We start from the raw sequence: 15,513 nt of genomic DNA on the forward strand, positions 1-15,513 counted from the left end.
TCTAGAGTTAGTCAAGGCATGGACTTCTTTTGGAAGGAATAGATAAGATCATGTTGATAACAAATTAGGTTTCCTTGGGTGATTTCCAGCTCTGTCATACTCAGAGCAAACCCACTGAAATCAATGAATTTGACCATTGTTTCCAAAGAGTCCACTCTGATATGACTGACGTTGAAGATAACCTACTGGAAAGATTATGGGATATGGAGTGAACTGCCCCAAAACTTTTGGCCATTCTTGTGACATTGGCAAAGGGCAGAAATATCAACCTAGGGAAGGAATAGGAACCTAGGAAGCTGACTTATAGCATTGCTCCATACAGTTCAATATTGTACACTAACTGGCAGAAATTCTCAGTGTTTTTGGACTAGTGTCCATCCTGCATATGCTGGACATTGAATTTGGGACTTTCTGCATGCAGAGAAGATACTCTCCCCAATGAGATGGCCCTCCCCTAAATCCCATTACTATTAGTTTCTAGTTTTGTTTTTCATACCAACCAATTACTCAACTGTGGGGTTTTTTTTACAACTAGGGAGTTGAAATGCAATTCTAAGTCATCAAGTGAGTGAAAATATTTAATAGGTAAATGTACTATCCAGGCAATCTCATATGTGCTAGTCAGACTGCAATTGGGGTGGCTTATGTGATCTATATGTAGCAGTCCTTGTTTGTTTTCTTTTTAAATAGTACAGTATAAGATGCTTTGTATTACCTCTACTTAAGGTATATTATAATGGAGAATCTCTAGGTATATTAGATATATAGATGTAAATTCAATTCAAGTTATATGGAAGCAAAGGTCAAATCAGACTAGTGAATAAATATAACAAGTAAAACTGAAATTGCAAACAAGAAGAAAAAGTGAAATTTGTTGAACACATTATTATCCTGTGAAGTCACATCCATCTTTGTTTTCTGGAAATCTGATTTGTTGGAGCTCTTACTGAAGATTTTATCAGTCTAAGTGAAATTTGGAGAGGGTTTGCCCATTTGTTTATCTGTCACTGTTACTGTTCCATGCTATCCCTTCTCTAACCCCATATCTCTTAAGATAATCAATCAACCTAGTCATTTGAAGCCTGATGCTGCAAAGACTCTCCTCAAGATGGCAGCAACAGTCTGCAACCAGTATATCAGCTATAGAACCAAGAATTCATGCTGCCTTTTCCTCTTGTGAGCTTGGTGTCTCACCTCATTGGCATGCCCAGCCTTTGCTTGATTACAGAATTATACTAACATCTGGAATATGGCAACTAATTCATACACCAGGCCAAGAAGATGTCCCATATGATCACCACCTTCAAAAATGCCATCCAGAGTGAAGCTTAAATAAATATCCCAGCTGCATCACTTTGTACCCTGATGACTTAATTAATATGAATGATGTGCACAAGGTAATAAAAATTACCCAAAAGGGAATCCACTCCCACAAGCTACACAAACGAATGAGATTTCTGCAGTCCTTGCAGATGCAAAAAAAAAAGGGGGGGATTGTACAAGAAGAAATTATATACTTACAAATTATACTCACAATCCTGCTGACAGCAATGATTCAGTAGTGCTAGGCTGTAACTCTGCAAAATCATTCTGGATAAACAGTAGAATCAAGTGAAAGCTTCCCATATTTATTGCAGAATCCCCCCAAAATGATAAGACATACTATATAGGCTGGTGGTTCTCAATCTTTTCAGACCTGGGACCTACTTTCGACCCAAATATGGATTTGATGACGGTTTTATTCTTAATTTTTTGCCATATATTTGTATGGTGGTAGTGCTGGTCTTACAACCCAACTTAGATCAGGCCCCAAACTGGCAGTGGTTCCAATTTTCAAGTTCTCCATGAGGCAAAAAGTTTGGAAATCACTGGAATAAGAAGTTCTGGTTTAATACAAAAATAGGCATGCCTTATTTTTGTATTTTTCTTTAATAAAAAGAGGTGCCGGAACTCACCATGAACACCTCCCTCATTCTCTTAGAATGCAAATGGCGCCCACCTGATAGGTGCCGGAACTGAGTTCCAGAGAGTTCTGGCTGAAAAAGAGCCCTGGACATGTCCACTTGATGTTGTAGGATCTTTGTTTGTATAAAAGTACTGAAGTTGAACTAACAAGCTATTCAGAGAGTGATACACACAAATCCACTGAATATATGTCTTCTCATAATGTCATAAATACATTAAAGTGTAGGGATGGATGATAAATACCACAGTTAGAAATGTTCTCCACATATCCAGTACCCTTCCATATCTCAACCCTTGTAAGCGAAAAAGAAAACAGCCCAAGCAGCTGATTGGAGGTAGAAAATATATGGTCTTAAAGCACAATTCTTCACAGACTCCTTAGTGACTCAGATCACAAGGCCTACATGAGTGTAGTTCTCACACTTGCATGAACAATGAACACCACTGGGCAAATCATCCACTCATCAAGTACTATCATTAAGTCAGAGACATGGAAGTCAACATACTAGCAGAGGGATTATTCAGCAAACAATATTCTGGTTCTTGACAAGGGAAAGTCAAGTGATGCAACAAAATACTATGTGTCTAGGGAATAAAAGAAACAACGAAGCATGCAGGAAACCAGACAAAATTCCAGGGGAATGCCTAACATTATAGAATATAAAACCATGATCAGTCACTTTCCATTGATGCAAGGTTTTGGTGTCCCTAATCAGGCAAATTGCATCTTGAGGTCACATATTGTCATTGGAAAAAGGCCGCATGTCATAAAAGTCATTCGATGAGTCAAGGAAAATTCAGAATGCATTCTGCAAGCTACCATCTGTACTCATACAGAATTGTAACATGAAATTTTGTTTTCTTCATTGAAACGTCTTACCTTTATGGTTTTCAACAGGCAGCCCATGGGTCACATCAAGGCCACAGAACTTCTGTCATTCTTTTCTTTCATGTTCCTGGTGCCAGCTCTTTTGGTTTCCCTCTTCTGGTTGGTAAGAGCGCAGCACAGACATCTGTGTTACCTTCTGAACCTCTCTGCGCTCTGGGCTGTTGTTTCTTAAAGGCTACACAGTGATGGATATTAATAAATATCCATCATCACTGCCATATTTGTTTATCATGAAGTTTTATGGAAGCTAAGTTACTTTCCCAATGACTAGTTAATTCTAAGTGAGCCATGGGCAATAATACTGCAACCAAATCCTTTTGTTTGAACCCTTGATTACTCTCAGTTGAAAAGACTGCTATCAGCTGGGCCCAGGTGGAATGGCTAATTGGGAATGCAAGTTAACTCTGAGAACACCTCATCCCAGAACATTTGTGCAAAAGAGCAGCTCCACCACATATGAAGCAAAAATCCTTTTTCTCCACAGCGCCTCCAACATTATGGTGAAACATTCTTTGCCATATCTCCAGTGCTATCTAGGAATTAATTTCAGAGTGGCCTCTTGTGTTTTCAGTGATGTATTAACCACTTCAACTGTATTTTACAGACATTCCTAGACCTCTTTGCATGTATTTATAAAAAGTGTGTACAATTTCATGGTTCCAAGGGTTCCAGGAGCTTACCCGGAGTTCCTTTTGAAAATGAGACTGTGGTGTCTTTAGGATATATGGTTTATTTACACATATATGCAACCTGAGATTATAATGGAGGGGTTCACAGCCTTAACACCCCAAGAGGGTATCATTTCTCCCATAGCCACAGCCTTGGATTCAAGCAGAAATCAGCCATGGCTTTTCTCTCTGCCTTTCCAGTCTGCAGCTTTTTGCACCTGCTTTCAGCTCACACAACAGCAAAACTCTCTCCTCAAACTCCTGCTTTGTCTTGCTAACTATTTGAGAGCTAGAGTAGGGACCAAACCCAGCACAGGGCCTCTTTCCTTGGTTCTCTCAATAGTCCATCCCCTTTCATTTTGTTCTCTTAATGAGTCATTGCCCCAGGCGATTACCTCATCAAAATATAAGCCAGGCTAGCTTCTTATAACACTTGCTTGATTCAAAGGTTAAAACATGGGTAGGTAAACTAAGGCCTGGGGGCCAGATCCAGCCCAATCGCCTTCTAAATCTGGCCCATGGATGGTCCAGGAATCAGTGTGTTTTTACATGTGTAGAATGTGTCCTTTAATTTAAAATGCATCTCTGGGTTAATTGTGGGGCATAGGAATTCACTGATTCCCCCCCCAAAAAAAAATATATAGTCCGGCCCCCCACAAGGTCTGACGGACAGTGGACCGGCCCCCTGCTGAAAAAGTCTGCTGACCCCTGGGTTAAAAGGTCTGGCACCCACAAAGTCATAACAGTATAATAAAAATGTCTAAGTGGTTTACCTAATAACAAGTTTAAGACGAATCATTGTGAGGATGAGCACCAAGTCACTCTTGCCCTGCATTAATATTTTCCTCACACACAGATAGAAAAATGCAGATCAGTTCCCAGCTGTGCTCAGTTTTTGTCCTGTAAGCACATACTTAGCTTAGGATCTTGACATACTGGGAGTTGATCTTTTTTTGCCATCTATGAGCTGTCAAACTTTTAAAGAGACTGTGGAAGAAAAAAAAAAGACATGGCAAAGGAGGTGGGGAGAGACCTGACCCAGCAAACAGCTATAAGGCATCATCTGTAACGGATACACAAGAGCCCTCGATGCTGAACTCAAATCCCCAAATCCCCCCTCCCCTTTTTCATCTGCTTCCCACCCGTTTGCTCTCCCCTCTGTTCTCCCATCTGGTGGCAGCTGTGTAGATCTGACAAACGCTTGGAAACTTTCAACTCGGCATTCTGCTTTGCTTTCCAAATTCATTTACTGTTAACTTCTTAAAAGCTTTTTTCCCCAAAAGCAGTCACTTCAGGTGACGTGTTTTCAGATTTCCCCGATGTTAAGGAGGCAACGTTGCTACTATTTATGTTACTTGCCCTCCCCTAATGCATATCTTTATTGCTTCCAGATTACACTGATCGGCAGGCACTTTATAGAGTAATATTCATAAATGACCCCATTGTTCAGCATGGTGCAGCCCATGCCTTTACTCATGGCAATAAATTCAATCACATTACTCTGGCCATGGCAGATTTACACTGGCTTCCTATCAGTCAACGCATTGACTTTTAAATTTTGCTCTGAGTTTTTCATTACCTATCTGAAACTTCCCTTTCACACCTATCAGAATTGGTCTCCATTTATATATGCCCTCAGTTCTTACTTTCTAATAATAAATCTCAAATTCATCAACCCCCTTGTCAGGTCTCTCATCCATGGGCAACAGAGCATTCACCTGTTATGCCCCTGAGCTGTGGAATTCCCTGAACTGAACTCTCATCTCTAAATCCCCTGAGCTTTTTAAATCCTTCTTTGATTCTCACTTATTAAAATTTGCTTTAATATTTGATCCACTGCTGACATATGCTGGAGGCTTGACTGGTATAAAAATTATTATTATTTTTTACTGTATAGTCAGTGAAATGAAAGTTGCTAGTGCTAAGAGTATATATATATATATATATATATATATATATATATATATATAGTATAACCTATATAATATAAAGACCTTTTTACCTCAGTGAAATCAAACTCACAACAAGCTCTGATGTAACATTTTGCTTCCATAGGGTATATGTAATGTGAAAATACTATGTCAAAATAAGATATCCATGCAACTTCAAATATTAGCTCATGAGTCATGAGTTAATACTGCTACAGTAGATTTATCGAGTAAATTGCCTGATTGATTCTCATAGAGCAAAAGCTATCCAGTGGATTCAAAATGTGAGGTCAGAATTAATCCTCAGTGCTTTAAGGTGATCCTGCAAACGTGTGTATCTAAAGATTACATACAGATAATATAAAGAAAATTTTCTTTAGTACAACAATATTTCTAAAATAGAATGGTAAGTAGAATATTAATAATTAAATAATTACATCAGTGAAAAATCTGATTTAACTATTCAAATGAAACATTGATAAGTTTATAACATTTTATAACATTAACCTTCCCCCAACAAAAAAAGATGGATTTGCCAAATCTTACACTTTATTATTCCAATAAGAGATAAACTCCTTTTCTTGATAAATTTATTTTGTCATTGCCTATTAGTTGAGTTATTTTTATGATGATCTACATTCATCTTTTGTTATTTTTAGCTTTCATTCAGAGCCTCATTTATCTACATACATAATGTATTTCTCTTAAAAGTGAGACACAGAGAACACCATCTACTGACAACCTTGATTTAAGGGCAGGCTGGTACATGAGCATAGCCAGGGGAGCAGGGGGCAGTTGCCCCCCCTAATTCAATAAAAATCAATACAACTATGAGGTTCTGCCCCCTAACAAAAGCTTGCCCCCCCAAAAAAAATCCTGGTTACGCCCATGGGCTGGTATAGGAGAAGACACGCCTACAGCTTAGGGCTTCAGGACTTTAAAGGCAAGCACCTTGAACTGGTTCAGTTGTGAACAGAGAACCACTGCAATTTCTTTAGAACCAATGTAAAATGGCTTAATGCAGGTAAACCAGCCAGAATCCTGGCAGCTGGACTTTATATTAGTTGACCATTTTCAAGGGCAGCCCACATAAAATGCCTTAGAGTAAGCCAACCTAGAGGTTATATTCCTGATAAGGAATCAGCTATGGAAGAGGAAATGAAACCACCTTCTTGTATTTTTCTGGATAAATTTCCACATGAATAGTCTACAACAGAAGCCCATTTTGAGTAACTGTGTGAGATGGATTCAGGACATAATAGGAAAGTGTCTACCCTTAGGAAGACCAACTGCAGTTTGAGGCTCAAGGTTAATATCAGAGTACAGTGTTCTATGAAATTTAAACAGCAGGTGAAGCACAGCAGAATGCATTTTTAGATAGTAGGGTTTTCCTACTCCCTTAAGCCTGGCTTCTTGAAGAAGCTGCTTTTTAAGATCTCCTCAGAAAATGAGTACAAACTGAAAGTAAGTTTTAGTAATTAAAGCAAGAAATGCACAGCTTATTTCAATAAAAAAGAATTCTCATGAAAACTCATAGAATATATAGGTAAAATTCAAGGCGTTTGAAAAATTCTTAATGCTATCCTCATTTTCAACATAAGAGCAGTAAAATATTTTAAATGAATGACTCCTGATTAATGGAAAGCAAAGTAGGGTTGAAAGGCAGTGTCCAGTTGGGAGCTGGCTCTTCTAAATTCCTGAGGTTCAAATCTGAGCCAGACTCAGATGAAATCTCATGTCATCCTTAAAAATAATCAATTTCTCCTAGGAATAGAGCAGAGCTGGGGAACCATTTTATGCCTGGCAGGCCAGATAGAAAAGCAGCTACCCTCTATGGAGGCCACTTTTGATAGATGCGTGGGTCTACTTGATCGGCAAATCACCTGATCGGATTTGAACCCCAATTCAGCCCCATTTGGAGCTGAATTAAAACATATTAAAATCAGGAACCTACTCTCAGCTGTTGATCCTGATTGTTCCTTGGCAGTGGGGTTTGCATTCAGCACTGTTTAAATTCAGTACCAAATGCAAGTCCTGCTGCTTTCAGCAAGAATTGAAACCACTTGGGAGCTTCCTATCAGAGTTCCTGAGTGAATCTGATCCTGCTCAAACCAGTTGACTTGCATTTGGCACCAAATTTAAACTTCATAAACCAAGTCCTATTGCTAAGGGGCAATTGGAAAGGTACTCTTGCACTCCTGATTGTCCCTTAGCATTTGTGACTTATTTCTTGGCAGCTCTGGCCTTACCTGTCCTACACCTGCTGTCATGATTTTAGGTGAGTGACATATGGCTTGCCAAAAATAATCACACAGGGCAAATTGGCCAGCCTGGTGGGGATAATTTGGCCCATGAGCTGGAGGTTTCCCAATCCTGGACAAGAGGATGAAATGGTTATCAGATGAAGACCATTGTAAATCACTTCCTCTGGTGACTGTCTCTACAGGAGAATCCATTTGGGTTCAACAATTCACTAATCACATTTGGAAATGTCCTTCACAAGAGCTAAAAATGAAAGTCTGAACTGCTATGCAGAAAACTACCTAACTTGCACGCAGAGGCCGTCTGCACAAACTATTCACTACTAGTAAATGTATCATTATTTCACAAATAGGATTTCTCAGATATGTTAGTGAACAATGTTAGTGTAATATGGCTCTGAGAAAAGACAGCATTTGGTGACTCAGTCATTTCTTCTAGATAGTTGTGAAACAGGTGTATTTTACTGGCACAGACTTCCTTCCTTCCGTCTAAACCTGTAACAATCTGGTATTGGCTGTGTCTCTCAAAAAAGGAGTATATATTGTGCAATCCAATATTGTATTTATCCAATACCTCTTACTTTTATTTGTAGTTAATTTAAATACTTTCGCCTCAAATCAGCACCAGGAGTCGTGTGTGTGTGTGTGTGTGTGTAGATGATTAACCATGACAAGTTTCAGTACTACCACTACTACTGGTGCTGCTAATAACATGCATTTTGATGGCAGCTTTCTATTAACAAGCTAACAAAGACAGCTAATAAAAAGATAGCTATAAAACATCAGATCACAGAATATATTACATCTGGTGAAACTAGGTCAGAAAAGAATATATTTAAAACATCTATATACCAGAAGCATTAAAAGAAGAAAACAAAACAGGAAATAATTTAAAACAACAAATAGCAGCTGAATCACTAGACCACAGTCTAATAGCTATGCTATTTCACAATCTCTTATGGGTTGTTCCCAAAGGTGGCAATAGCCCTCTTGAGGAATTCACATCAAGTGTGAAGTAAACATGCAAGGGAGGTTTGGGGAATAGCTTGTTCATTCCATCCAATCACTGTTCTCATCTCCCCCCATAAACTGGGTCTCAAGTTGGAAGACTTGCGTGGGGAGTTTCTCCGAGTACATATCTTAGAAGCCTGGAAAATCGCAACTTGCATGTGGTCAAAAAGTAAACTCTAAAACAATGTGTAACATGGTCAAGAAAGCTTTGGAGCAGGGGTTTCTCCACCATTGCTGCAGTGATGGTCTTTTTCATGAAAATAAGTGGTTTTGGTTTGCATGAGAGGAGAAGGAGTATCAAACATCTTCTGGTAAGCTAGTTATGGGCGGACATAAGGTGGAGATTGTAATTGGAAGGATGACATAAGAATACCTCATGAAGTTGAGTGTTCGGTTTGCTGCGTGGTTGATCTGTAATGTAGTCTGCAGCCCTGTGCAGCTGCTTTGAAGTTACAAAAATCCGAAACCAGAGAAGTTTGGAATCAAAACTCCCTCACACTGTGTTTTGTTTGGGGGCACCGAGTACCCTGACAGATCTGAGAACCACGGTGAGTTTCCTGTCATAGACGAGTTTGAGTATGAGTTCATCAGATACCTGGCAACAACAAAAATGCTCTGTTTTACAAAATAAGATAGAAAAGAGGTGAATACAGCCAAAACAAATAAACCAACAGTCAAATAAATGTCTTAGAAATCTTTCACTGAAGAGTGTTGGAAGAATACAAATATTTCACAGGACAGCTTTCCTACTGCATTCCAGCTATAAGAATTTAGCTTCCTACTGTCTTTGGTCTAGACTCCAACAGCAGAAGGAACAGCCTGCTAAATTGCTATGACGTGTTTCTGCATTCATTCTGCTAAACTGCCTACCTTCTGTGGAGGTTTAAAAGTGATTGTACCTTCCTTTATTCCACCCATGTTTAGATTAACCAAAGAATCCTGGAGCCACAGATCATGTTTAAGAAAAATTCAGGGAGGTGGGGTTGCTCAGTTTTTCAGCAAAACCATTTTATGATTGTTTAGAGTGATTTTTGTTTTGTTTTGTTTTTTAAAAAGCAAATGAACAAACAAAAGAAAACATATTGGAATAAACTGCGTCGTCTTAACAACACTGTCAGACAAATAAAAAGACAGGCACTTAAATAGCTCTGTTCCACGGACAATACCTGCTTAAAACAATGCAGAAAATACAGACAGTTTTTAACACAATCATTTTCCTTCTTGCCGTGGCTAACAATTCTATGGTAATTTGTGTGGCAGGTGGTGGGATGAATTTTTCTCCTGCAAATAGCAAAAAGAAAGGAGGGAACGCGTGCAGGGGTGTATAAGGCAATAGAATTGCAATGCAGTCTTAACCTCCTGATTTATGTTTCTGGAGGGGATGAGGATCTGTTGGAGGTAACCCTTTAGGTGTGGGTGGGTGGGTGTTTTGGGGGGCAGGGATGATCCAGCACTGCAGAGACCCCTTGCTGCAGCCAGTAGTTTTTCCACAGTGGTAGCCTGCAGAAACCCCCAAAGTGAGACATTTGGGGTGAGGAAACTGCATCAGTGGATCCGGATCTACTGGACACTTGTTCCTGTATATAGATTCTAGCCATGTCTGTTGGATCCAAAGTCCCACACTTCTCAGAGGGGCCCAACCTTCAGGTTCCGCAGCTGTGCCAGCCTGGACACAGTGCAGCTATTTATTATTTTTATAAAAAAAAAAATTACAGAGCTTCAGATGTTGTGGTTGCTCAACCACAATTCCTCACTGCTCACTAGATGGGGTTAGGAATGCACTGTTAACAGCTGAAATGGAGACTGAGGAAAAGCTTAATAATAATCGTCTTGTTGCTTTTTCTAGAACTCTCCCCAGACAGTCTCTTGACTATATTGTGCTTTGAATAGTGGAAATATACAAGATCTCAAGAGCAGAAGTGCCACACTGAGAAAGATGTATGGACCTCACACAGCTAACGGGAGTGACAAGTATATATTTTACTATGCTCTAAAACCGATGGTTTCTCCCTTTCACAAGTACTTCTGATGAATCTCTGTGGCTTAACACGTTAGCTCCATGTTAGCTGATATGCTATGCTTAAACATTAGCCTTAACTTGCATTTGGTGAACACATACAATCACTTTGCAGCACACATTCCTGAATTAGGCCATGTTCCCTAAATTGAAAAAGTGAATCTAAACTCTAAGAGTATGAACTTCAATGTCAAGCTGTGAATCTAAACTTTTAAAAAGTAGAAACAATTAGTAGACTCAATTTTAGCCGCCTGGAGGTGATTAGGGAGGGGAAAAACAACTAGAGCAAATAGAAAGAAAATCACCATGAACTCCATTAGGGGCAGATTAAAACACTTTCACATTACGTTTTCTATCTCTGTCTCTCTCTGCCTTTTGCCATATTAACCATGAGAGACCCAACTCAGTGTGTTGCAGCAAGACCCTATGAGCACCATGCATTTGCAAAGATGAAAGGTGGAAAAGAAACAACCCAATAACCACTAGTATTGTTTGCTTCTAAAGATACTTGGGTCCTTATGGTTAATTTTAGATGAGTCTATACCCCTACCCAAATCAGCCCTTGTTGTTGTATAATCAACTCTAACAAGGACTGCTGTTTTATATTATGATGCTCTGCACAGCCAGGATGGCTTTCATAATTTGGGATTACCCTTGGAAAATTGAAACACTTGGAGCGCTTGAGATGTTTTCTTAGAAATAAGTCCCACTGAGTTTTATGAATTTACTCTGAAACAAATATGCTTATCACCGCACAAAGGCAGAGTAATACCATATCAGTAGCAGATACACCAAGATCAATGCCAAAATAATGTAATCTCAGGTGCCAGCAACTGATCCCACAAGATTAGACAATATTTTAGTTGGGCATATCACCTTGGTTCTGTGGTAATGGTGGCATAGGGGGAAGTGGTTTTATCCCCAATGTGCCTGGAAACTTGTCACAGCAGGCCAGAGTTAGCATATGCATAGCCAACTGAGCAGGCAAACAGGCCATCTGGTCACACTCCTCTCCACTATGATTTCTATTTTATTACAAAATATGCATTTATACATATAAATTAGAATATGCAAATTAAGATATTTGTGCTCTGCCTCCCTCCTCCTGCCCGCCGCAATGCATTTCTTCTTTTGGGGTAAACCACATCTAGCCACCCTAATTATACCCTGTCCTGCTCTGCTCCTGGTTCTCTTAATGCCAACAAAGCGAAGCTTAAGTTTCCCATGAGATCACAATCACCTTTTTGTACAAAATCCACTTTTCCTGGGCTTGTTCCAGGTTTGTTAATACATGTAAAAATAACGAGTTGATGGCTACTTCTTGTTCCAGTTGCTTCTCAGAAGCCTGATGAATTTGTAATTCTCAAGGCCTCTGTTGAATAGTTTAATGTGTCAAATGCAATCAATCTATTGTATGTTAGCAGTCATGTATAATTTCATTAGGACCAACTAGAAAACCCAAGGGAACATCATGTACAAACTGATCATCTCCCATAAATAACTTGCCACAGGTTAGTGCATGGACATTAAGGATCTTGACGTCTTAGACTGTTCATTACCAGATTTTAAAGTCAGGAGCTATTACTTCTTTTAAGTGCCTTAAAAAACACCCAGTGGCTAAATACATGGCTGTAGCTAAGTCTTCAAAAAATTATATATATATATATATATATATATATATATGGAAAAATTACAAAAGCTACATTTGAAACTCATTCACCCAAATAAATGATTAAAGGGGAAGGAAAACGCCTCACTATTAAGAGAGGAGAAACCTAAGCCCAAATGCATTTGTGAAACTTTCATTATTGCCACAAATAATTAGCACACGAAAAACTGGTCAAGGTTAAAAGTAATAGAGAAGCTATTCATTTAGTAAACCAGAGTGGATGGTAAAATGTAATTATCACAACAGCAAACTTTACTAAGGGGATAACTGTCAGAACTGCTACAGTAAAAGGTCTCTGCAATTTTAATCCGACAGGCTAAGAGTTCCCTGGAGAAAACCAGGCTTAATAAAACCACAAATGTAAGAGTTCTTTTCAGCCTCCATTCCCTGCTGTGCCCTCCTATAACAGACTTATAATTATAAAGCAAATTAAACCAACTTGTTTGCCATACTGACCATGTGTAGAAAATGAACAATGGTTTCACTTGGGTATTATTTTACTAAATAATTAGATCATGGGTTTTTAGAGGATGAATTATGTTCTGCTTACAGGGTGAACCACTAAAGCAGATTTTTTGACGGCTTCCTTTTTGTGTTCTTTGAACATGGAAATGCTTCTAAGCTTACTTTCAGTAAATAATTTTAAAAGAGAATCATAACAAAACAATGCATTGTGTAATCAGTTCTCTACCCACAATATATCTACAGTGTCCACAGTAACATGCAAAACGCTGTTAAATCAAAAGTTCGAATTTGTGGGAAGCAACTTTCCTAGTTTAGAGTTCCTGAGCTATGCTCAAAAGCTTGTTGATTTTTAAGGCCAAGAACGTAAAGAGATCCCTCTGGATCAGGCCAGTGGCCCATTTAGTCCAGTATCCTATTCTCAAAGTAGCTAGTCAGATGCCTATTGGGAGCCCACGATTCGTAGCTTATTCACAGACTTGTATATAAAGTTGCCAGACCTCCAGGGTTGACCTGAATTCTCCAGGTTTGCCTGGTTCTCTCCAGGTGGCAGGTGGAGGATTTGAATCTCCAGGTGGGCAAACGTGCCTTTAATTTTATTGATTTATTAAGGAGACTGTGCATATAGCTTGCAAGCATTAGTCCAGCAGGAGCTGACATCAAATTATACCTAGATTCTCTAGGTAGTCTGCCCCCCCTTATCCCCTCCTCCCCTATCCTCATAAATCTCTGCCTCTACAGCTCTGTGGGTTGGGCTCAAGAGAAGGGTAGGGTTATGAGTTTGCATGCACATCTGGTGTGTGGTGCCAGGCTGCAGAAGCAAGCAGAGCACATGAAGAGCAGCACAGGGGGCTGCCTCCAGCACTCGCAGCAACTCCTGGATAGCCTTTGTTCTTTTCAAAAGTGTTTGAGGAGGTGAGGAGTGGAGACTGGAGGACCTGGACTGCAGGAAGTATTTATTATTTACCTGGAGTGGAGACTAGTTGGATCATTTCGTTGTGGTGGTGTGGGGGCAGCCTCAAAGGCATAGGAAAATAACATAGTCCAATTTGGAATAGGCATAATAAATCACTTCATGGACATCAGTCTGTGCCTTGACGTCCTGACTACGAGTATCTCCATCTAAAATCACCATGCTAGGCTCCCCTCTTCCTACAACAGTCTTCTCAAGAAGTGCCTGGCCTGATGGCCTTTAAACCCTTCTGGCTAGATACAAGTCAGCCCGATTAAATTTTTCTTGCCCAGGTTCCCTAAGCAGGTGGGAAGAAATGGTCCTCTCAGTTTAGTGGAACATGGGAACACCTGCTTTAGATAACATTTATATATTAATTTTCAGTCAGTGACATATTTGCTTATTTGTTAGACCAGTTTTTCATTTGAATGACGTGCTGTCCATGACTGTGGTTAATGCTTAATGTGTCATGCCTAATGACATCATCTGTGAAGTCACCAGGGGCTCCTCCCATGACATCACTGGGTCCTACTTCCATGGCATCACTAGGGACTGACCCTATGTCTCAGGTTTGGCCCCTGACCGGGCAACCCTATTTGTATATTACTCCAGAAAAGGCAGTTAAGAAACATTTAAATAAATAAGTAAAATAACTGCTCGTCATTGTAATTGCCCCTCCCCCTTACTACAGTTGGACTACAGCAGAGAGGAGTCTGGAGACAGGATAACCTTAGGCTTGTTCACCCATTTCACTGAACATAGGCATAAGCTGTCTATACACACAACAAGTGTTTGCATGAAAGAGTGTACACTGGTTTATTTGTACAGCTCAGCTATTATTTATACAGACTGCATATCCATTGAATCTCAGGGTTCTTTGCAAGGAACATTTAGAACTGCTCAGTGATGTGCGAGTATAATTTGCAAACAAAGCGCACACCACTACACTAGACCTGTGCATTTTCTTGCTTTGAGTCACAGTCCATGACATTTAGAAGCCTACATAGAGTTGGAGAAAATCCTCAAAACTGGGAATTTGACAGCACTAAGGCAGAAGAGTGTTAAGCTTCACACAAGAGGCATCAAGAACTCCAAGAAAGCTTTATTTGGAGTATTAGATATTAAAAACTAAGAAGGCATGGTAGGGGAAGGGGGAGAGACAGGAGTATTAACACAGCATAACAGGCCTGCACACCCCAGGAGACGCCACAGACCTTTCAAACTCTGCAGGTTTAGGACTGATGCAGTTTTCATTAGTGTAGATTTCCATGTAGAAACTTGCATTATTATTTTTTTGCTAGGAAGGATGTGCTGTTGAAGAGCTAAGCAACTTGCTTGAACATCAAAAGTCAAGGGTGTGCCCCCCCATGCTTAACAACGGCAGAAGAACAGCCAGTGCCTGTTGGCCCTGCCTCCACTATTGCACCCCCAACCTTGTCATTCAAGTGTTAAGGGGGGGACATATGCAGAGGGGAACCTGTTCTGTGCACATAATGCCTGCCCAAGATATGGAACCCTGCATGTGATGTATTTACCCTTCTGCTGCCTGTGGGTAACTGTGGACTGAAGCTTAAAACGAATCACCTCTGAAACTAAGAAAAGAATTAAATAGCAAACTTCTGACATCCCTATTAAAACCACACACAGGAACTAATAACAATAATGGAGCAACAGCTCTTCCCAAATTAAGC

At 39.8% G+C, this 15,513-nt stretch overlaps 1 protein-coding gene across 4 annotated transcripts in view; it reads right to left on the reverse strand.

Moving 5' to 3' along the window:
- The window catches only part of LOC310761612 (uncharacterized protein), a 350,577-nt gene that overhangs the window by 326,076 nt on the left and 8,988 nt on the right, over nt 1-15,513 (reverse strand). For 3 of the 4 annotated variants that reach the window (XM_083611789.1, XM_083611788.1, XM_083611790.1), the window contains exon 1: nt 2,846-2,945. In XM_083611789.1, coding sequence (XP_083467915.1) covers nt 2,846-2,872 — 27 coding nt within the window. In that variant the 5' untranslated portion in view covers nt 2,873-2,945. Of the gene's footprint in view, nt 1-2,845; nt 2,951-15,513 lie in introns of those variants that run through there. The other variant, XR_014547571.1, reaches the window with a different exon arrangement.

Source organism: Podarcis filfolensis, assembly GCF_964270895.1.
Source record: "Podarcis filfolensis genome assembly, chromosome: 4".
NCBI classification, from domain to species: domain Eukaryota; kingdom Metazoa; phylum Chordata; class Lepidosauria; order Squamata; family Lacertidae; genus Podarcis; species Podarcis filfolensis.